The sequence below is a fragment of the Dermacentor albipictus genome, chromosome 1 (genome assembly GCF_038994185.2).
Source record: "Dermacentor albipictus isolate Rhodes 1998 colony chromosome 1, USDA_Dalb.pri_finalv2, whole genome shotgun sequence".
Lineage (NCBI taxonomy): Eukaryota > Metazoa > Arthropoda > Arachnida > Ixodida > Ixodidae > Dermacentor > Dermacentor albipictus.
In genome coordinates this window covers 278,196,608-278,221,268 of record NC_091821.1, presented here as the reverse complement: position 1 = coordinate 278,221,268, position 24,661 = coordinate 278,196,608, and the positions used below count along the sequence as shown (strand labels likewise).

The 24,661-nt window shown below is 47.4% G+C and overlaps 1 protein-coding gene across 3 annotated transcripts in view; it reads right to left on the bottom strand.

Moving 5' to 3' along the window:
* The window catches only part of Tnks (tankyrase), a 370,913-nt gene that overhangs the window by 113,460 nt on the left and 232,792 nt on the right, over positions 1–24,661 (bottom strand). For all 3 annotated transcript variants that reach the window (XM_065454426.1, XM_065454424.1, XM_065454425.1), the window contains 3 exons: positions 4,952–5,272; positions 4,322–4,439; positions 4,127–4,218 (listed from right to left, as the gene is read on the bottom strand). In XM_065454426.1, coding sequence (XP_065310498.1) covers positions 4,127–4,218; positions 4,322–4,439; positions 4,952–5,272 — 531 coding nt within the window. The remainder of the gene's footprint in view (positions 1–4,126; positions 4,219–4,321; positions 4,440–4,951; positions 5,273–24,661) is intronic.

Sequence of the window (24,661 nt, the reverse complement as noted above, 5' to 3'; positions counted from 1 at the left end):
CCGTTCGGTTCAAGGGAGCCTGCGCCTTTTCTTCACCAACTGAGGTGATCAAGAAGAGGGGACCAGCCTCTTTCCGACTTGGAGGTGGCCGTACGTGGAATGCCTCCAAGCTTTCCAGGGTTCCAGAGAGGGGCACCTGGGAACCAGGCCCACCTGCCACGCCGCAGCCGCGGTCTCCTGATGCGCTGCAGCCCGCCACGTCGCAGCTTCCTGATGCGCTGCAGCCTGCCACGCCGCAGCCGCGGTCTCCCGAGGCGCTACAGACTGCCACACCGCAGCCGCTGTCTCCGGATGTGCTGCAGCCTGCCGTGCTACAACCTCCTTCTCCCAGGATGCAGGCACTGTCTCCTGGCATACCGCAGCAGCAGTCAATGAGCCCATCGCCAGTGCGACGTCCAACGCGGCCGACCCGAAAGCGCCGGCCACCGGCCTGGCTCCAAGACTATCAGACCAATTAGTTGGCGGTCTGTCATTGTGTACATAGGTTGTAAATATGTGTAAATAAGTACAGTGTGCATGCCTTGGGGTTTTCCTTACCAATACTTACTAACAACTAACCACTAAAAATAAGGGAGGGAGTATGTTATATTCAGTTTCGTTATTCATTTCAGTTCTTTATTCCCCAGGGGTCGCTTCTGTTCTTCATTACATATATTGGTTGTATATGTTAAATAAACGGCTTTTTACTTTGGGACGGCTGGAGACTGGCTTCCACCTTCGGTGAATACTACATCGCATTCATCAGAATTTACAGTCATCACCGAGCACGTGGAAACTGGCACGTCTGAAGCAATTTCGGATAAACCACTTGTACACGGCCATGCATATGCGTCACGCTTCACAGGCACCAGGTCGCGAGTTTGTCAGCTTTATCTCTAATATCCCCCTTATTCTTCAAGATTGTGCTGAGAGTGCTACCCTCTGAATCTTGCACACTGCGGGGACATCTGACTTTTCATCGCGTTCGACCCGATTTATGATTTCAAGCTTCATGGCGAAAGGTAAATTCTGCCGCTTCACTGCAGGAGAAGGCCCACAAGGTGCAAACATCGCAAACAAATGAACCAGAAAAGCAGCGAGACATCTCACACTTGCACGATGAGGGCACAAGAGCCTCTGATTGGCTGTCTGAGCAAGCGCTGCGGGCGGGCCAGGATCATTATTTTTTTGCAGGAGGATGTCGACGGCTCACCCGACGCAGTGTGGTCACAGTAGGGAGAGCGGTTGGATGGAGCCGCGCCGGCGGGTTTCCCCACTGCCACGAGGGAAAGCCAACTTCTGGGGGCACTTTTGCACCACTTGTTCGATATATCGGGAGTCGCTGCTATTTTTGTTCAATGTAAGCGTAATTTTTTCTATATACACTCATTGTAACTATCCGTGTTCAGAAATTGCTTGATATATAGAATAATTCGGTGTAAACAGATTTGTTATAGTCGGGTTCAACTGTATGTGCACTGCTTGCTCTTTTCCTGCCATCTATGCATTCAAGTTAGCTGACGGCTTGTGCCCCCTTATGTAATGCATCCTGAATCTGTACAGCCTCAATAAACACCGTTCCATTTCTGCTCTCAACTCAGCTGGTCCCATGTCCGACTCGCTCATGCAACAAAACATAACAACAACCATAGGATAATTGCTACGTTTAATTGAAATGTCTAAATATTTAGGTAAAAGCCAATTAAAGTGGGTGAAGAGATAAGCTCAACTTCTGCATTAAGCGCATGCGGTGCTTTGCCAACCAAGCTACTGTGGCAGCCATTAACTTTCTTAGGTACAGTCAAATCTCGATATATCGAACACGGATATATTGAATTATTGCGTATATCAAACACTTTCTATATCACCTGTAAAATCGCATGCATTTTCATTTTTTACTTCGAACGGGGTTGGACGTAAAATGGATGTATCGAACTCCACTACCACAGACCCCGTACGCTCTGTTGACAGATGGTGAGCTTTCCCGCAACACCCTGGAAGATAGCAGTGGCGCAATGGGCATTCCCAACTGCTGCGATCGTGCTGAGGGTGCCATTTGAACATAACGGCATATGCACTCGGCGGCTTCGCTGGTTCGACAACGTCAACGACGCATTACATTTGTCGCTCTGACTCCTCCTCAGTGCCGGGCTCTGCGCCTGCCGAGCATCACGAGGGCTAGCGGGTTTGCACTTGCATCTACGAAGATGCGCAACAGCGAGCGCTGACTGGGCTCACTCATAGACACCTTGGTAGATGCCACTCAACACTTTGTTACTGACAGTGTTTCAAAATGCTTCGATTGACAGACTTGGAGATCACAGCAGAAGTAGCGGCCAAACGAAGACACTGTCGAGGTTGATCTCGCAAGCGCTGATGTTGCACCGCTCCCGACTTCAACTGGTGCTGTAGCTGCTTTGGCCCTTCTACGCTGCTACTGTGGCGCAATAGAGGGCATCGGCCTATCGCTTGTGGATCGTTTAGACTATGTTGAAGACTCCGTGTTTAAGCACACGGCTGCCAATAAGAAGCAGGCTACACTGCTGCACTACTTTCAGCCAAATAAATAAATACTTTGTGTGAAGCTTCTAGTGCGTATTACCTGCGCCAGCGCCACAATTGGGGTGTGATCGAGGATCGTGGTTCGGATCGCGCGTGCAGCGCAGCCGAACGCGTTTGGCCTACACTCGGGGACAACTTTTCTTGGCTATGAAGCGAAAGCTACGGGGGTGAATCTTCTCCACATGACTGTATTCGTACACAATGTAGTCCGGGCGCACTCGGCACCGGTTTCAGTTTCACCATCGTCAAGGCAGATACAATTAACTCGGCATGAATCAATGTTTATTCACATCCGATATGTACAAAGTTCCGAACAGCAAGCATCGCAGCCTGCGTCGGAGCTTTGAAGCAGCCGTATGGCGTCGGCTAGGACTTGGACGCGCAACCGACACTGGCGTCAGTGGAGCCGACGCAGCAGTCAGCTCGCTCATTCGTTTGCACATACGTCCCAATGGTTGCGATTTCTGGAGGGGTTCGCTTGGTTTCCGCGCAGACGCTGTAAAAAACTTTTCTGTGTGTGCTTTTTTTTTTGCTAAAGTTGGACAACAGCCTCTCAGGGGAGTTGATTGGCAGAACAGCAAGCGACGAACACGCACAGGAGACACGGGCGTCATTTTACGTTTGATGAATGTGCAAAACTTGCGACGGTTTCGGGTGTGTGAAAACTCGAAAGAGCAAACTAAAAATACAATAAAATAGCAATAGTTGACTGGTGAATGTTACATATCGTTTCAAGATAGGTGCTGTAAAAAGAAAAAAAAAGAAGTATTGTTTTCTATTTCCCAAGCAAGAAAATGTGAGCAAAGCTGCGGGACTACTTCCAGCAGCGGTGAAATAGGCCTGCTTAGTTTCCGTAGTCATCGCTTCATAGCCAAGAAAAGTTGTCTGCGAGTATAGGCTGTCCCGACTTCGCGCAGCTAAGTCAGCGCTGCCTAGGCTAATTGCGTGCGGCGCAATAGACCGCGCGTTCATGGCCGATTAAGTCAGCACGACCTAGGCCAATTGCACACGGTGCAATCGAACGCGTACCCCAAACAGCGATTCCCGATCGCACCCTTGGTTCATTGATTGATTTGCAGAAGTTTTTGACGCGTCTTTTTACGTGATTTTTATATATCGAATTCTGGCTATATTGAACTACTTTGCGATCACCGCCCTATTCAATATATCAAAGTTCGACTGTATTCGTGAATGCGTATAATATTAGCCCAGGGAAGGATAGCCAGCATTCCTAACCTGTTGGCCTTATGAGCATTAGAATGTGCACAATATTCTTACTTGCATTGTTATGTGAGAACACTGAGATGTTTACGATACTAATCCTGCTTTTTAACTGCAAAACTGCCAAGTGTACAACAGGTCACACTTTCAGTGAAGAAGAGTCCATAACATGGCCTCAGGTCATATGTCATGTAAGTTGCTCTCCTCGGTAAAGTCGGTGCTGCAGTAAAGTCGCATGCTAAAACAACCTGCCGGTAATCTAAAGGTTCAAGTGCGGCTCTCATCCTGACGCTCTTTTCTTACAGCCTGATAGCATAGTACATACATGAGCAAGAATGAGCACGGCCTGGCTAGTGCTACCCACCTCCTCTTCTACAGCCATGTACTCTTTATCATCAGGCGAAAGGTCCACTAAGACAGTTCCGGTTGTGTTGGGCATAAGTGACGACGAGATTGCTGCAACAAAAAACAGTTTTTAGACCACAGGTGGCAAGCAACAGAAAGCCAAAGCTTTTGCATACACCAAAAGATGCAGGCTTGTTAAAAATCTGGCACCCACCTCGACCTGTGAGCAGCTTCTCAATGCCCTTCATCAACTTGTGTCGGTGCCCGTAAGCAGACACGCCTATCTGCTTCAGTTCCTCGTGACCCATCTCAGCCAAGATGTCAATTGTAATCTGAAGAGTGAGAAGCATAGGTCTCATACAGTGTGTAAAATGAAAGCAAATAATCTCACAAAAAAGAAAGTAATTACAATATAACACAGTGTGAATTACTAAAGTTTTCTATGAAGGGTCAAATAAAGAATCTTTTACTGTAATGGTTGACTATATCTTTTACTGTAGGCAACATAACTGCAATATATTACAACATGTTATACAAACTTACATTTGAAAACCATTCCTCGGTGTTCAATACTACAAGTTAAATAAAGTCGAACCTTGATATAACAAATACGGATATAACAAATTATCGGATATAACGAAGTAAATAATAATTGTCTCACCAATATTACAGTGCAACATATATGTGCATATAACAAATATGGACATTACAAAGATAATTTTGTGTCAGGTGCGACTTCGTTATAATGAGGTTCAACTGCATTCATATCCAATTCATATGAAAAAATTTTCACATTGCTACATTTCTTGGGTAGAGAAAAAGAAGAGGCAAATCTCAAACGCACCATCTCTTTCTCAAAAAGCTCACAAAGATGCCCCAGGCCAATGTTGGTGAGAAACTGCATAAATTCTTTGTTGTGTGTCGTCAGCTCAGCGAGAGGTTCACTGGCTGCTGAGCCCTCTCGTACGTGACCGGCCCGCTGTGTTGACAGCAGGCTCATGGCTGCAGGGATTTCAGCCTCCAGGGCTTCCAATGACAGCGCTGACAGTGGGCTTCCTCCTAGCATGTTGGATGGGCATTGTGGCTGAACTGCTGATGCTTTAGTCGAAGGAGGGAGGGCATGTGGAGGCATGGCATCGGTCAGCAGGCAGCGCACATCTTCTGCCTATAAATGAGAAAAGAAATAAAGTGCAATTCTGCCTACGGCACTGCAACTACTCAACTTTCTGTAATCAACAAACTACAGCACTCCCACGCTCAAAATTTTCAGCTTGCAGAGAAAACCTAATTCCACTGAACGAACCAGATGCATCTTCATATTCCTTAGCCATTTTCCCTCTCATCCCTCCCTCTTGCCTTGTGCTGAAGAAAATGGAGAGGCTGGGTGCTTTTGATCAATCCTTCTGTCCTGAAGGACAGGAGAACGATCATCACAGAATGCCTCGTCTAGCTGAACAAGACTGAATGTACAGATTGGATGTAGCGTATTTAAATAGCCACTCTACTTCCCCCACCCCTGGTAAATACACTGAAACTAATTATACATATAGGTCATTCCATTTAATTGTTTCTTTGACTATTTCTCGCTGCTTAGAAAAGAAATGCTTTCAGCAGAGACTACGAAGTGTGCCTTGGCGGTTTCGTTGTCCGGATTGCTTAGCACCGTATAATTAACTACTTCTAATTTGACACTGAGGGCCTAAAAGGCATTCTTCTGAGCACTGTTCTTATTATTACAATAACTAATAGCGCCCCACATTGACATTCTTAAAGTGGATACTCAAACAAATATGGTTTTTGCAAAGAACACCAAGACAAGTTGTTCCACGTTTGTGTTCAAGATCAATAAATGGAGGCACTTTTCGAGAAGCTGAGCTGCATTTCAGTTTTCATAAAGACCACATAAAACAAAGCAAAACAATTGGGAGCTTTCAGCAAATCGGAAAAACACAAAGCATGCATGTTGAATGTTGAAGTGGAACTAGTGAGAAATGATGGCAACATAAACGTAAGCAAATGTTTCTTTCCTGCAGTATGATTTGCTTACTTTAGGGTGCAGCTCTTAGGCGCCCATTCCTCCATTGAGCGAACACAAAGCGCAGTGGTGAATGAGGCAATAGCGAAACAAGGAGGAAAGCAGAGAAGGAGAGCATGGCGAAAGGGTGAGGAGAAAGGCACTGCAAATCATATTGACCGCAAAAAAGACGGGGACATAGGAAGAAAACACATAAACAGCACAGGCGGTAGCATACCGCATACCGCCTGTGCTGTTTATGTGTTTTCTTCCTATGTCCCCGTCTTTTTTGCGGTCAATATGATTTGCAGTAAATACCAACTAGGCCAAACTGAAGTTCTTCTGAAGAAAGGCACTGCGATAGCGAAGAGAGTGCGAAAGCGAAGGAAGCCAACTTGAAGCACCACCAGATGGCGCTCACGTCTGTGCATTCATGGCAACTGTGGCGCCAGACGTCCAAGTGAAAGAAAGAACCAGAAAGTTCACCATTGTGCACAGCATTCGTCGCAAGCGTTTCCCAATAAGGATTACGGCTGCAGAAGCTGCAGTTGCCGGGAAGTGGCAGCTGTGTGGCCGGTCTATATGTAGCGCCACATGTTGCAGCTCTGCCGGTCGGCACAATGATCGTTGCAATGCTTCAATAAACACTTAAACCTCGTTAGAATGAAGTTGAAGGGGCAGCCAAAATTACTTCATTCTATCCGTTACTTCATTAGATCCATTGTTGCCATTTACTGCAATATATGCCCAACAGAGTGCACAATTGTAAACATGTATATAAGGGGTACGTTCGATTCGCCTGCGCCACCTGAACCAGTTCACGAGGTGCTACACCCTGCCATTTGTTTCAGCAGTGCAGCAATGGCGCCCGCTGAAACATGACGTTCGTTTCAAAAGGTGCAGGAAAGGTGCAGGGATGGTGCATGATTTTGCTCCACCCACTCCACTGTGGGTGCCGACTTGGTGCAGACGTACAGGTGCGAAGCAGTGGCGCAGCACATGGGCAAGAGCACCGTGAAAATCCCCCTTACACACGTCCGATGAGTATTTACGCCCGAGGAGCCTATCATACCTTCAGTTCAGGACCTCTCAAGCTTACTCACTCCGTGCACACTAGTCTGACATAACATAATGCCTGTGCCGTGTCTGCACCTTTGCATTCGTTTGGAGTGCCTTACTGGGCCTGTACCGCAGGATTCGAGCTGCACAATTTCTGAACTTCTTGTGAACCGCTGTGAACTGGTTCACAGTGGTGCAGGCTAATTGAACAGACCCAAGAAGATGGCCTTGTGGCCTGCTGAGCCGCTAGGTACATGGCCACGTATGCAATGAAATTTGAATAAAACAACAAAAGGATCTTTGGCGTGTCACACGTCTTCTTAGCACCTGACGTGACAGCCTTTAGATAGCTGCCTTCTGTTCTATTGTGATGGTCTTTTGCGTTTGCTTTCCACTTGGCTCGTCGTGGCCGAGCAGCATGTGGCACACAACACGGCACTTTCCTGTGTGAGTGAGGAGGTAAGTGAATTTTGCTGTGCCAGGTCGTGGCCTCAGAGATCAGACCAATGCCAATTCAATCTCAGAGGCCACGACCAGCTGTCAGCATGCACAGCATGCTGCAGGGTGAGAAGTGAACGCACGGCCTGGGCGTGACCCCCCCCCCCGTCTCCCAAGACTGCACCAGGGTGGTATCTGAGGCCAGCCCAGCTGCGGCTGCCTACACGGCGTGCATTAGAGAAATAGAGAAGTGAATGCACTAATGTTTTGCACCGCCGCACGGAGCTGTGCAGCATGGCACAGGCTTGCACAGGCTTGCACGTGACCCTTCAAATTGTGACGGGAAAAATCTAGGAGGCCAAGCCTAGTTGTGTCTGCCTGTGTGGCGCGCAGAGGTGAATGCACTATCTTTCGCACCTCCTTGTGTAGATGTGCAGCCAGGCACGGGCAAGAAAGAAAGGTCAGTGAAAAAGTATGATAGTGAGCTGTTGCTGCTTCTCAGGTGTGCAGCTACACATGGTGGTGAGAAAGCCCTGTGTTGCTCGACGACATATTTGACGCGAGTACGTGGGAGTTATGACCTGCCCCGATAAGCAAGTGCCGAATCCCACGGAAAGCGATGTACTTGACGGGCAGCGGTCCGGTAATTTTTGGTTTTGCAGACAAATTTAGTTCATTATATTTATTGGCCGGACAATTTCACTGCATTAAAACGAGGTTTTAAATACATGGATCTCTATGGGGATTTCACAGGGGAATTTCATTTACTTCGTTATATTAATTATTTTGTTATATCCTGTTTTGTTATAACGGGGTTTAAGTATAGCGAAACGAAAACCCATATCGCTCAAATTTCACATTAGGGAGTATCGTAATCATCCGTGAATTTTTTCATGAGAAATTCACACTTCTCTGCAAGCACACTCGCATTGTAGTAAAAAAAAACTTGCAGTAAAATAAATAATTTGAACTCCTTGTATTCTCCTGTACCCATTATTCCATGACCTAAACATTCATTGATATGGAAATATTTGGTTGCGCCCCTGTTAATTTAGTAAGTCCCTGAAATAAGGGATTAAAGATGCAACTAAGGAGGTTATATAATACTTCTGGAGTGGCAGTCCCAGCCACTGCCTACGAGAGTGAGTGAAGCCGCCGCCAGCCACATTGCTAGAGGCAAAATAGCATGGCTCCAGCATAGGCAGCCGTGGTACACGTGCGGTGCTCCTTGAGTTTACGGCCCAGCAATATATAAAAAAAAAAAACCCTTTAGAAAGAACCTATTTGCACGATTCCAACATGCACCTCTTTTTAATAAAAGGTGCATTCAAATTTGCATGGCTTGTTACAAATGTAACTAATTCCAATTAAAATTTAAAAAACGACCCCGATTCTTACCCCTTCCCTTTCAATGTGAGTAGCTGCTACACTGCCATTCAACACGTAGTTTGAAGAAAGCAATGCTCAAAGACATTGCAAGGTTGCTCCATGGTGCATGGAATGCCCTCCCGCAGACGGTGGTTGCGCAAGCCTTCAAGAAGTGTGGCATTTCTAATGCATTAAATGGAACTGAAGATTACTTTCTAAGGTCGATACACAGCGAAAAGGTGGTGTCGTCGGACTCCGATAGCGACCAGCTGCTAAGATTCAGCTGTGTTCAAGTCTGTGTGCCTTTATATGTTCCATAGAATCGTTTCAACATGGTAAGCGTCGACTCCGGTTTTGTTATTTGATGTGCACGGTAAAATTGGTATCAAGTTTTTTTTTTAATATTTGGGCAGTAACAGAACTGCGCATGGCGCGGTAGAATCGTGCGAATAAAGTATATCAGACCACACTTGCATGTCACTGTTGTTGATAAAAAAAAATTGCTGCGTCAATTTATTGACACAGGCTTTCAGAAAAATTATCGGATGGACGCTTAGGCAATTGCACTCCCTCGCTTCGTTAAATTATACAAGGTCTCTCCATACAAACTAAGCTTATGTGATGCGTAATGAACATTCGTCCTTGTTCGCCCAGTGGTAATTGACGAGATGCGATAGGCGCTGCTGGGCGGTATGTCAAGTGAATGATCCTCGAAGTTGCATGGTGCATCACCGTGCAATCCACTTAAAAGGCTTTGCTATGTTCAATTCTGTCACAGGCATTTCTGAAGCAATGCTTCTTCAATAACTTCGGTGAACTTTAAGGATGATGATGCCAATCTCATCGATAGGGATAAATACGTCAGCACTCGCCCTTTTACTTTATTTTGTAACAGAGGTTCGAAGTAACGATGAATAAAGCCTTGAGGACATCCTCTTTTTTTGCATTGTTTCCGGTTTTCATAGTGATAATTCCTGTTGGTATAGTAATTTCTACAGTAATTGTTTTTTATTTTTCTGAGAGAACGAAAGTATCCCTCGTGATATTGATGGTCAGGCTATTTACATGTAAATAAGGTAATTACTCTCCATTTTAGTACACAACATTACGGAGCCGGTTTACAGAAGGCGTTGCAAGCTATGTGTTTAGCATCTTGAACAACTTGATAGTCATATGCTAAAGCCAGAGCTCGCATCATGAACTTCAATGTGGATGTTCTATATTTCATATGTGCTCAGAAAAATTGATGCCACTCATCCATGCCATTTAGAACTTACTATTGTAACACATATGACAGCTGAAACTTTAGTCAGAAATGCTACACAGACACAGGAGCACCAGAAAATATTTCCAATTGACACCTCAACTTTTACAATGCATATAGGGCAATACAGTCACAGACTGATTTTCCGGACTCCAAAAATTCAGACATGCTCGACTGTTCGGTCTGCTTCGCGGCACCGCCATTCTCCCCATAGACCATACTGTATAACAATTGCCGAAGGTTCAGACCCCTTGCAACCTCTCGTCTGATTTTTCGGACACTCCTTGAGCTAACTCGATCGAGAGCGCCATGCACAGACTTTGACCGGTGCATGGTTCGACTTGCTGAACGCGATTTTTGTTTTCAATGGAGCCTCCTGGTTGCCCCACGAAGTGGCGCTACTGAAATCCCCGCTTATCATCATCGTTTCTGCCTGGTTCATAGCTACAGCAGCTCCGGTCTCAGCTTAGTAAGCCATGTCAAGACAATCCAGCAGCTGATTTGTTTCTTTCTTCGTGCATGACGCTGCGAGTAGGCCACGTTTTTCGTTTGTGCGAATGGTGTCAGCGTGACGCCGTGGTGATGCAATGTGGCATACGGAAACATAGCATCAAGTGTCTAACGGCGCCGACGGTGCCGGCGCAGACTGCGCTGGGGAATGCCGGCAAGTGGGTGCCGGGAGGCCTAGGATTTGTCGCCTTCCGATGTGATCCCTGCTGACGACGAAAATGTTCTGCCGAGACCTGCACATTGGTTCCATTGCGATTCCGGACCCCGTTTCATTTAACAGTTTCACAGGTGCTGATACTGCTGTACTGACATGCGCAGAACTCGACGACGGCGAGATTATTCGTCAGGTTTCTGCTGCGCCGCCGGACGATGACTCAGTGTCTGAAGACGACGCACCATGTACGCGCTGCCGTCGCATGCAGAGCGTGTACAAGGAGCGAAGACACGTTCACACCGAAGGTGGAGCGGACAAGCGGCCAAGCGAATCTAACCAAGCGGCCGCGTATTTTCCGCTTTGCGGAAAATATGCGGCCGCTTGTTTAGATGGCGCCCGAACCGATTTTTTCCGCGCGAACAAGTTGGCCGCTTTGGCTGCAGCCAATCAGAACCCGACACGGCGGAAGCGCTGGTGAACGAATATAAACGAATGTCTTTCACTGAGCTTTTCGCTTCTGTTCTTGAAAAGCGTCAAAACAGCAAGTTGGGCCAGTTAGTTGGGATGTATAGTAAGGTTTGTTAAAGCGCAACACAAGACAAGGACAAAAGAAGGTATAACACAACGACACGGCACTGTGTCGTTGCTTTATACCTTCTTTTGTCCTTGTCTTGTGTTACGATGTAACAAATCTTGAAAAGCAACTATACAAGTGGCGAGTAAAGTGTTAACGATCTCGTCTTCTTCGTCTGAGCTCATTATTTTGCAGAAGTAGATAGCGGACGGAAGCACGCCAACCCACGACGAAAAAAAAAATATGGAAAGTGCGCGGACAAACCCTAAGTGCCGCGAGATGGCAGCACGTCCCTGAAAGTGCTAAAGATATTGCGAAATGCCCCGCCTTCCCGGCGGCGTGGACAGCCAGACAACGCGGCTGGTCTGAACAGGCGCGGGCCCTCGCCTCCTTGCCGCTTTGAAAATCCGCTTGTCCGCTTAGACGCTCTGCTTTTGGTGTGAATGTGCCTTGACTGTGCTTTCAGCTGCCTATAGTGACCGTACGACCCTCTCCGAGATTCAGGCTTATCTGATTGCGTGTAAACAGAACAGCATGCGACGGCGCATTCACGATTTCTTCAAGCCAAGCCTACTGCCTAGCCCAAATAAGTGCGTGGAAATAAAGGATTTCTTTGTTTTTTTTCTTAATCTGCTTTTTCAGGCACCTGTTTATTCGAACATTTCCGCAGTCCCCGTGAGGTCTGAATAAACGGTCGGCGACTGTATACAAGCTAGCTTCGTTTGTAACTCATGTTCTGCGGTCATTAACCCTCTCAGGGTCGATTTTTTTTTCGCCATATGCGACCGCCCAGGGTCGATTTTTTTTATTGCAGATTCCAATTCTTCATAGGGACCTATTTTGAAAAAAAAATTACCGTAATTTTTCTAGGGTGACCGTAAAGCGAGAAACTGTAGTGAAGAGGAAGCTGAAGACGGCGCTCTTGTGTCGGCTGTGCGCGTGATCAGCGTTCGTCTACTGCCAGTGCTACTAGACTGTGCCTAGAGCCTCATAATAAATCATCTTATTACATTTGGTGGAAGGTGCTGCACTCCCCGACCTCACCCTGGAACTTCGTAGCCGAACTTTACCATCTGCTCCAGCCGCTACTATGAACGACGCTCCCAACAATCCACTTGGCGCATCTGTCGCTCCTGTCATGTGCGGCGCCGTGCAACAGCAGCGGGACCCTCCTGTTTTTAGCGGATCAGGTGAGACTGACACAGAAGATTGGCTCTCTACCTATGAGCGCGTCAGTGAACACAACAAGTGGGATGACCCGACGAAGCTCCGTACCGTCATCTTCTATCTTGCTGACGTTGAGAACCTCTGGTTCCACAATCACGAACGGGAACTGCAAACCTGGTCCGCTTTCAAAACTGCATTCGCGGAAGTCTTTGGTCGCCCAGCCTTGCGAAAACTCCGTGCTCAACAACGCCTCTGCCAGCGCGCTCAACAGCCTGGCGAGACTTATACTAGTTACATAGAGGATGTCGTTGATATTTGCGCCCGCGTCGATTCCACCATGACTGAAGAGGACAAGGTGAAGCACATCCTCAAGAGCATCGAGGACGACGCATTTCAAATGCTCCTGGTGCGGAACCCTACTTCTGTCGCAGCTGTCGTCACTCTTTGCCAGAGCTTCGATGAGCTGCGTCGACAAAGGGTCCTTGCGCGCAGCACTCTCGCACCTGGCGACTCTCTCTCGGGCCTCACGCTTCAATCAAACACCACGCCAGCAGCATCGCTCTCTGTTGAGATTAAGGATTTCATTCGTGAGGAGGTGGCGCGCCAATTGTCTATGCTGCCTCTCAACGATGGACCTCCCCAGCCTGACACATCTTTGGCTGCTCCCATTAGGCGGGCCATTTGCGAGGAACTTGCTGGGTCTTTACCTTCCGCCCAACCCTGCCCTCCCGTGGCTGCACCTCTGACCTATGCCGAAGTCGCCGCGCGACCTGCGCCGCCGACGTTCTCGTTTCCGGCGCCAATACAACTTCAAGCTGCACCTCCTCCAGCGTCGCCTCCCGTTCCATCTCGACGCCCAGTTCAGACCCCTTGGCACACACGCGACAACCGACCCATATGCTTCGCTTGCGGTGTCGCCAGCCACGTTGCGCGCTTCTGCCATCGTCGCATGCCACTTGCTCACGCTACTGTCGCACCGCCTGGATATGCCTATTCCCACGATACCACCGGGCATGCGATGCTTCCCGACCACGAGTTTTTGCTGCCTCCTCGACGCCCTGTCGGCACCCATCGTTCGCCATCACCACCTCGTCGCTCACTTTCCCCCTTACGTCGCCGCCAGTCACCTAGCGAGGGAAACTAGTTGCTGCAGTTCCGCAGGCACGAACCGCAAGCTTCGCGACTTCTACAAGGCCTGCACAGTCGCCGCGCAATTTATTGGACGTTTTGGTCGAAGGAACCGCCGCAATTGCGCTTATTGATACTGGGGCTGCAGTTTCTGTTATCGACGAAAAGCTTTGTCGCAGCCTCCATAAGGTCACAATGCCGTTGTCTGGTATGCTTCTAAGCACCGCGACTGCGCAGCATATAGCCCCGCTCGCTCAATGTACTGCAAGGGTGGTCATCGACGGCATTGTCTATGTTGTTGAATTTCTCGTGTTGTCATCATGTTCACATGACATTATTCTCGGCTGGGACTTCTTGTCTCACCACCGTGCCATCATCGACTGTGCCCGGGCCGAAGTAGCGCTTTTCCCGCTTGCCGATGCCCCGCTGCCTGACCCCTCTGAACGAAAAGCCTCCAAGCTCACTATTGTGTCCGATACGGACATACCACCCGACATGTGTGTGCTTGTGCCCGTCTCTTGCTCTATCGCACCGGACGCTACAGTACTTTTTACACCGTTGCAGATTTTTCTACGTCGCAAGGCCCTACCTCTCCCATTTGCCGTCCTCACCACAGTGTCTGGATTATCCTCAATGCTTGTGTGTAACCCGTCTCACTACCATGTGACGTTACTGCACGGCGAATCACTCGGTCGTGTTCAGCCCCTTGACCCGCTTTACATTCTCAATGTTTCCGACGACACGGCCTGTTATGAACTCGACGCCCTCACTTCTCCCGTGCCGTGCACATCATCATCATCATTGTTGTCGTCGTCAGACGTTCTTGAATCTGTCGTAGACGCCGATCTGCCGCCTCCATATCGCCAGCAAGTCTTCACGCTTCTTCAGAATTTTCGCTCGTCGTTTGACTGTGACCAACTATCTCTGGGGCGTACGGCAACCGTCACTCACAGCGTACACACTGGTTCCCATCCTCCTTTATGCCAGCGACCATACCGCGTGTCGGCAGCCGAGCGAAAGATCATTAGAACTTAACAACAAAAAGTGCCGTTTTGCTGCTCGCAAGTTAACAATATTGGGTCACGTTGTATCGAAGGACGCCGTGCCTCCTGACCCAGCCAAGCTTCGCGCGATCGCAGAGTTTCCGACGCCCACTACTCTTAACCCTTTCGCTGTCACGGATGTACCGGTACGTCATCGCGCTTCACCCCCCACAGTGTCACTGACGTACCGGTACGTTCTCTATCGTGCGTTCAAAATTTCGCGCCTGAGCGCAAAGCTGGCGCTCCTGGATTGGCGATGCTATCTGTTGACTCTTTCTACAAGTTCGTATATTCACCCCGACATGTCTAAGTCCATGTATTGAAGAGTACAGTGCGACTGCCACTCCCCACTTTCTCTTTGCTGAGTGGCGCAGTGGCTCTGTGTTCGCTGGATCATGCGTCCCGCGTGTGTGGTTATGGGTTCAAGGGTTGTTCTTCCCTCTCCGCTGGTTTGAAGGTTTTTATTTTTCTTCTGTTGGTGTGTCTGCTACGGCGCGTCAAGTTGCGTCAAGTTCAGGTGCACGTGCGCCGTTGCCTCTCCATGCGCTCTCGCCGCACCCTCGCTTCCCACTTGCAGCAGTAAACATAAAGCCCTTCGAACTTTGTTTAGCCTTTTTCCATCTCCCTCTGTCTTCTTGATCACGCAATGTCCCATTTCTCTTGTGCGGGCGACTGAAAGCGCATCCTCCTCCCTGCGCGCGGTTACTTTCGGATGGCTGAGCGCGCGCGGGACCTTCGTCTGCTCATTGGAGCGGTGGCTCAATTCCGATTCAGAATACAAGCCGAGCTCGGATTCGGACTCGGACAGTGTCGCATGCCAGGAAGAGGGTTCCGCATCGTCAGATTCGGATGTTGAACGGATTTTATAGTCAGGCTGATGATGATGATGATGTTTACTAACAACAGCTGCAGAACACTGAAATGTGCATAATGCATTGACTATGTTATTTGTATACCAATCATAATCAAAAATAAGTTGCTATGTTCATTCCCTGTTATGCTCGTTCCCTGAAACCAAGCCGACACTGGGGGTGCGTCATGGTCAGAAAGGTCCGACAGCGAAAGGGTTAAGGCGCTCCGCAGCTTTATAGGGCTCTGCTCTTACTTTCGGCGTTTTGTGCGCAATTTCGCGACCATCATCGCACCACTGACCAATTTGCTTACCGCTACCAACGGCATCTCCGCGTGGTCAACTTCCTGTGACGAAGCCTTCCAGCAACTACGTCGCCTACTTACTTCGCCACCAATTCTTCGACACTACGATCCCACAGCGCCTACAGAGGTACATACGGACGCCAGCGGTATCGGACTTGGTGCAGTCCTCGCACAACGGAAAGACGGCTATGGCGAGTACGTCGTCGCGTATGCGAGCTGCACTTTAAAGAAGGCAGAAGCCAACTACTCAGTAACAGAAAAGGAGTGCTAGGCCATTATTTGGGCGCTCGTCAAATTTCGTCCATACCTATATGGTCGCCCTTTTGACATTGTCACCGACCACCATTCACTTTGCTGGCTGTCCTCGTTGAAGGATCCGTCAAGTCACCTAGGGCGATGGGCACTCCGCTTACAAGAATATGATATCCACGTTGTCTACCGATCGGGCAGAAAGCACTCTGACGCCGATGCACTTTCCTGATTGCCGCTACCTTGTGATGTGGCTTCAGTGTCTCCGCTCTTCGCATCCATGTCAGCCTTCAACGTCGCTGATATGCCGGACGAGCAGCGTAAGGATCCCCTGCTTTCAACTATGCTGAATTTCCTCCACGACCCATCCGCTACACCCTCTTCTCGAACACTTTGTCGCCAAGCCGCTCACTTTACTGTCCGCGACAACGTTCTTTACCGCAGAAATTATTTGCCTGATGGTCGCAAATGGCTCCTGGTGATACCATGACACATGCGTTCTGACATATGCGCTTATTTTTATGCTGCTCCTCATAATGGTCACGCCGGTGTTCTTAAAACGTATAGTCGGCTAAGGCAGCGTTTCTACTGGCACGGCATGTATCACTTCGTGCACCAGTACGTACGCGCTTGCACGGCGTGCCAACGGCGTAAAATTCCACAGCGCCCTCCTGGTGAGCTACAGCCGCTGCCCTGCCCGGCCCTTCGATCGCGTCGGCATAGACCTATACGGGCCACTTCCCTGCAGTTCCTCGGGTAACCGATGGATAATTGTAGGTGTCGACCACTTGACGCGCTACGCCGAGACTGCCGCACTCCCGGCAGCCTCTGCGCGCGAAGTTGCGTTCTTCATCTTGCGGAACTTCGTTCTTCGACATGGCGAACCACGCGAACTGCTCAGCGACAGGGGACGCGTCTTCTTGTCCGAAGTCATCCAAGCCCTTCTCGCTGCATGCAGCATCGTTCACCGCAAGTCTACGGCCTACCACCCGCAAACGAACGGCTTGACAGAGAGGTTCAACCGCACACTCGGCGACATGTTGACTATGTACGTCGCCTCGGATCACAGTAACTGGGACACTGTTTTACCGTTCGTCACGTATGCCTATATTACGGCCACACAAGCTACCACTGGCTTTTCGCCCTTTTTTTCTGCTGTATGGACGAGACCCCTCGTGTACTATGGACACAATGCTCCCATACCGACCCGACGCTTCCGAATGCACGCCTGTGTCTGAAGCCGCCAAATACGCCGAAGACTGTAGGCAGCTCGCGCGAACCCTTGCGACCGCTGCTCAAGGTCGTCAAAAGCTGCGGCGTGACAGTAGTAGTAGTAGTAGTATAAAACTTTTATTTAAAAAAAGAAAAAAAATCACATTCAGGTCCAGTGGGTGGGTGCCTCAGTCCAGGGCCCCACTGGCGATCGCGGCACGCCGGGCTTGGCGTGACAGTGACGCGCTTACACCAGTTTTCCCGACTGGTTCCCTTTTTTGGTTGTGGGTCTCGCCTCACAGCCCTTGCCTTTCGACCAAACTCCTTGCACGCTATGATGGCCCCTACCGCGTCATAGACCGTACCTCCACTGTCACCTATGTTGTAGAACCTGTGACACCTTCAACCGACCATAGGCATCGCGGGCGTGACACGGTTCATGTCAACCGACTTAAGCTGTACTATGAGCCCCTCATCCTACCTACGCCGTAAGTCGCCAGGATGGCTCCTCTTCTCTCCCGGGGGCCATTGTGGTGAAGAGGAAGACGAAGAAGGCGCTCTTGTGTCGGCTGTGCGCATGATCAGCGTTCGTCTACTGCCAGTGCTACTAGACTGTGCCCAGTCATCATCATCATCAGCCTGGTTACGCCCACTGCAGGGCAAAGGCCTCTCCCATATTTCTCCAACAACCCCGGTCATGTACTAATTGTGGCCATGCCGTCCCTGCAAACTTCTTCATCTCATCCGCCCACCTAACTTTCTGCCGTCCCCTGCTACGCTTCCCTTCCCTTGGAATCCACTCCGTAACCCTTAATGACCATCGGTTATCTACTCTTCTCATTACATGTCCTGCCCATGCCCATTTCTTCTTCTTGATTTCAACTAAGATGTCATTACCTCGCGTTTGTTCCCTCACCCAATCTGCTCTTTTCTTATCCCTTAACGTTACACCTATCATTCTTCTTTCCATAGCTCGTTGCGTCGTCCTCAATTTGAGTAGAACCCTTTTCTTAAGCCTCCAGGTTTCTGCCCCGTAAGTGAGTACTGGTAAGACACAGCTATTATACACTGTTCTCTTGAGGGATAATGGCAACCTGCTGTTCATGATCTGAGAATGCCTGCCAAACGCACCCCAGCCCATTCTTATTCTTCTGATTATTTCTGTCTCATGATCCGGATCCGCAGTCACTACCTGCCCTAAGTAGATGTATTCCCTTACGACTTCCAGTGCCTCGCTGCCTATTGTAAACTGCTGTTCTCTTCCGAGACTGTTAAACATTACTTTAGTTTTCTGCAGATTAATTTTTAGACCTACTCTTCTGCTTTGCCTCTCCAGGTCAGTGAGCATGCATTGCAGTTGGTCCCCTGAGTTACTAAGCAAGGCAATATCATCAGCGAATCGCAAGTTACTAAGGTATTCTCCATTAACATTTATCCCCATTTCTTCCCAATCCAGGTCTCTGAATGCCTCCTGTAAACACGCTGTGAATAGCATTGGAGAGATCGTATCTCCCTGCCTGATGCCTTTCTTTATTGGGATTTTGTTGCTTTCTTTATGGAGGACTATGGTGGCTGTGGAGCCGCTATAGATATTTTTCAGTATTTTTACATATGGCTCGTCTACACCCTGATTCCGTAATGCCTCCATGACTGCTGAGGTTTCGACAGAATCAAATGCTTTCTCGTAATCAATGAAGCTATATATAAGGGTTGGTTATATTCCGCACATTTCTCTATCACCTGATTGATAGTGTGAATATGATCTATTGTTGAGTAGCCTTTACGGAATCCTGCCTGGTCCTTTGCTTGACAGAAGTCTAAGGTGTTCCTGATTCTATTTGCGATTACCTTAGTAAATAGTTTGTAGGCAACGGATAGTAAGCTGATTGGTCTATAATTTTTCAAGTCTTTGGCGTCCCCTTTCTTATGGATTAGGATTATGTTAGCATTTTTCCAAGATTCCGGTACGCTCGACGTTATAAGGCATTGCGTATACAGGGTGGCCAGTTTCTCTAGACAATCTGCCCACCATCCTTCAACAAATCTGCTGTTACCTGATCCTCCCCAGCTGCCTTCCCCCTTTGCATATCTCCCAAGGCTTTCTTTACTTCCTCCGGCGTTACCTGTGGAATTTCGAATTCCTCTAGACTATTTTCTCTTCCATTATCGTCGTGGGTGGCACTGGTACTGTACAAATCTCTATAGAACTCCTCAGCCACTTGTACTATCTCATCCATATTAGTAATGATATTGCCGACTTTGTCTCTTAACGCATACATCTGATTCTTGCCAATTCCTAGTTTCTTCTTCACTGTTTTTAGGCTTCCTTCGTTCCTGAGAGCATGTTCAATTCTATCCATATTATACTTCCTTATGTCAGCTGTCTTACGCTTGTTAACTTCGAAAGTTCTGCCAGTTCTATTCTAGCTGTAGGGTTAGAGGCTTTCATACACTGGCGTTTCTTGATCAGATCTTTCGTCTCCTGCGATAGTTTACTGGTATCCTGCCTAACGGAGTTACCACCGACTTCCATTGCACACTCCTTGCGCACTCCATTGCACACTCCATTTATTATGAGGCACTGTGCCCAGTGCCTCATAATAAATCATCTTATTACAGAAACAAATATTTTGCGTTGGTATATTTGTGCTCTTCATTCATGAATAGCAACAATAAAAAAGGAAATAAACTTATAAGAATTAAAAATTTGATGCAGTGTTATACACACAGTTCAAAGCTTTGAAAATGCGCACACGAGAATATTTCGCAAGTCTCAAATGTTCCTGCTCTTACACTAATATTTACGTCCATAGTGTGGAAATGGGAATGTGGGAATGGAAGCACTGCAGCCGCCAACATGCTTCAAACACATTTTCGTTTTTGAATGCAGATATTCATCGGATTCGCTGCGTGGGAGAACCTGATCGGTGTCGCCCATGCGCAGGTGCTGGCTATTCCGGCAGCAAATGTTGGAGGTACCAGCTCGCCCGACCGGTCGTCTGAGGACCCGTTCCACTGTGAGGCCACTGAAGCCTTCTTTCATGCCAGCAAACCATGCCTCACTGAAGCGCTGTCATTTCCGGCTGCCAAATCGACAGAAGCATCAACGCCGGCACGCCTTAAAAGTAGCTGGAATGGCTGGCGCCACTTCAGTGGGAATGGAAGCACTGCAGCCGCCAACATGATTCAACCACATTTTCGTTTTTGGATGCAGGTGAGAACAGCACCTCAACTTTTCTGTAAAAAGTCAAACAATCTTTGGCTGCTAGTGCTTCCAGGCCCACAAGTATTGTTCCAATTAGCATGTGAATGTGTTCTTGTTTCCAAGTTGTTTTTTATGTCCGGCAACGTAGAGCTAAACCCTGGACCCCCTAAAGAAGATCCTAGCCTCTTTAACAAGGAGTTGCTACAGCTAGTTAAATCACTACACGACAAATTTGATTCTAAACACGAAGAAGTAATGACTGCCTTCAGTGAAGTCAAAGAGGCTCAATATTCAATGGAGCAACGAATAGCCGATATCGACAACAGGCTCTCGGCAGTTGAACAATGCATTCGAACATCTGAAGGCCAACAGGGTGAAAGCCTCATGCCGCAAGTGGTCGTATTGAACCAACGGCTCAACGAATTTGAAGACCGTTCACGTAGCGAAAACTTAATATTTCATGGTGCTATTTCATTAGTGCTGCAGAAACTTGGGCGCAGTCAGAAGAGAAAATTTGCTCAGTTTTAAATTCAGCATTAGGCATGAACCTAAATAAAAGCGAGGACCGCATTTCCAGAGCACACAGACTTGGCCGGTTTATCCCCAACAAGTCCAGGCCAATTATTGTCAGATTTTTATCGTCTAAGCTAAGGGAAACGATTCTTTCTTCTAAAAGTAAGCTAAAGACAACTGGTGTTTCCGTAAGTGAAGATCTTTGTAAGGCAATAGAGCTGTCAGAACTAAACTGTACGACTTTGGCAAAGAAAGCGGTCAATTTTTCACTGAGAAATACAACAAGCTATATATCAACAAAAAATGTTATATTTATTCTCCTGATAACGACGGTGTCTGAACTTCAATTGGGCAATGTTCCCTGCACTGCTGCATTATCGTCCATGCTACTAACCACCATTCTGACGCGTCTTTTTCTTAACAGAAATTAAGCACCGGCCACGCAGCCAACCTTGTCGTGATTTCTCTTTTTTAGTATCGAATGTGCGAAGTGCAGTTAATAAACGTGACGCTCTAGCATCTATTTTCGTTTCATGTGCCGCTGACGTGGTTGTATTGACGGAGACTTGGTTGACCAATAAAATTCTTAGCGAAGAGCTGTTCCACTGTGACAAAAATTACGTTGTTCACTGTCATGACCGCAACCTAAAATCAGGCGGTGGTGTTTTAATTGCTGTCGCCGACAATATAGTGTCTTACAGGATTTCACTTGCGTCGTCTTTAGAATTGGTTTGTGTGCATATTGTCATAAACCACCAAAACACATTGCTTTGTGCGTGTTATCGGCCGCCAAGTGCACCATGAACTTTTTGCGATGAACTGCATGACACTCTGAATTTTCTTGTCTCAAAATTTCTACATTCACCGTTATTCCTTTTAGGCGATTTTAATTTCCCCAAAATAATGTGGACTTCGGTATCGCCATTTGTTGTCAGCACGTCCACAGAAAGTCAATCTTTCCTTAACTTGTGCCTGAACTTTAATCTTACGCAACTTGTTTCTACGCCAACTAGAGCTGGCACTACCTCATCTAACACTCTAGACTTGATCCTTGTCACTGAACCAAACTTAGTACATTCTTTAACTTGTTTACCAGGACTAAGCGATCACTGTTTTGTGCCTTTTTTTGTAACAGGCCCCGTTAGATATGAGAAGAACAATGCAAAATTTATTAGAGATTATGCGAGCGGGGATTACACTGCAATTAATAATGAGCTTGCAGTATTAATTGATGGCTGTATATCAGAATTTTTCAGCCGTACCGTGGAAGAAAATTGGAACTTGTTTAAAAACAAAGCCACGTCCCTTGTCGCTAAATATGTGCCACTGCGCAGACTTTCCGGAAAGAAACGCTCTCCTTGGTTTTCCACGAAACTAACAAGACTGTCAAACAAGAAAAAACGCCTTTTCCGTATTGCAAAACGCAGTCGAACATCTACTCGTTGGAATGATTATTCTAGTGCGCTGTATGCTTATCGTACCTCATTAAAAGAAGCGAAGGATGTTTTTTTTAATACCTATCTACCTTCACTCCTTTCTACAAATCCGTCAAAATTTTGGAGCACTGTTCAAATAAAAAAGAAAAATATCATATCTCTTACAGATACGGATGGTAACACCATGAGCAATGCAGAATGTTGCAATGTCCTAAATGACACTTTCGCAAAATCTTTTTCTATAAGCTGTGTTGATACAGTGCCGCACATGCGCAAAGAAGATTTTTCCCCCATGGATTCACTTGTCAATTTTGCGGGGATTTTAAAGTTACAGTGAAAGCTCGTTAATTCGAACTTCAATAATTCGAATTTATAGATAATTCGAACTGTACGATTTGGTCCGGCCAAGCTCCACAGAAGTCTATGTATAAAAAAGTCCGTTAATTTGAACGCGAGAAGGTTCCCTCACGGATAATTCGAACTACGCTCGCCTGGCACACAGCCAGAGAAATGCGCCTACTGCCTACACACAAGGCTGTATTGCCTCCGAAATGGAGAGAACGGCGAGAGAAGGCAAAATCGGAAAAAAATCTAACCGACGCAGGGTCAGCCAGAAGGCAGCGGCGGCTGCCGCCTCTCCGTTCTACGTAACCTCCGAGACTTCTTGCCCGTTGCGAATCTCGGAGGCTTTGCAAATCTTGTACAGCTGCTAATGTTGTGCGGAGATGGCACGGCAAGCGTCAAAACACAGCGAATCAAGTACGTCGCAGTTGCGCTTGCAATCAAGAACCAACGAATCAGGGCCTTCGCCACCTTCACATGTTCAGCGTCTTTGTCTCGGCAGTCTTCATCGGTTGTGCACCTGTTTTCAGCTTAGGAGGTATCGGCCGTCGCGATTCATTGTGATGGTGGCCTCGGCTAACGTTCGTTTCGGTGGACATCGGTGGTGTGGCACAGTCGGACCCAGAGCTTCGACTTGAAGATGGCGTGTGCCGCAGGCACACGCCATCATTTTCTGACACGCCAAATTTCTGACATGCCCTACTACTTCCAAATCGCAGTGTACTGTTGCTCTCCTTCACTTTCGTTAGTTCGAACTTTCGTTAATTCGAACTGAAGCGGCTTCCCCTTGCGGTTCGAATTAACGAGCTTTTACTGTAATTGAAGATTTAAAACTATCGTCTTCCTGTGGTGCCGACGAAATTAATTCTAAATTTTTGAGGAATACTGCTGTCTACTCCTCTATATTTTTTATGTACCTTTTCAACCAATCTATTGAGTGCTCAACTTTGCCCGCAGACTGGAAGGTGGGGAAGGTGGTCCCTCTGTTGAAATCAGGTAACCCGCATTCCCCTCTCAATTACAGACCCATTTCACTTACCAGCATGCCTTGCAAAATCCTTGAACACGCAATATTTTCCAATCTCGTCTCATTTCTTGAATCCAACTTTTTCTTCACTTCATCTCAGCATGGGTTTCGCAAAAACTACTCCTGCGAAACACAACTAATATCGTTTATACATAACATTTTTTCCTCTTTAGACAAAGGCCAAGTCATTGACTGTATCTTTCTAGATTTTGCGAAAGCATTTGACAAGTTGTCTCATCACTTACTGCTTCTTAAACTTAGTACTCTTAATATTAACCCTAATATTCTGAAATGGATAGAATGTTTTCTCAACAACCGTACCCAGTTTGTAACAGCTAACAATTCCGCATCCCCGCACTGCGCCGTGAAGTCGGGTGTTCCTCAAGGCTCCGTCTTGGGACTGTTATTATTCCTAATTTATATAAACGACTTACCTGCCGTAGTTAATAGTTCTATTAAACTTTTTGCCGACGATTGCGTTTTACACCGTGAAATAACTAATCAGCATGATAACTTTATGCTTCAGAAAGATCTAGATAACATTTCAAGGTGGTGTTTACAATGGCTAATGTTCTTAAATCTGACTACAGTAAAACCTCGTTAAACTGTACCCGCTTAAACAGTAGTTTCGGTTTAAAAGTAGTAAAGTCAATTCCCCGACTCAGCGGCCATTGAACATAATGTATTTTGTATCCG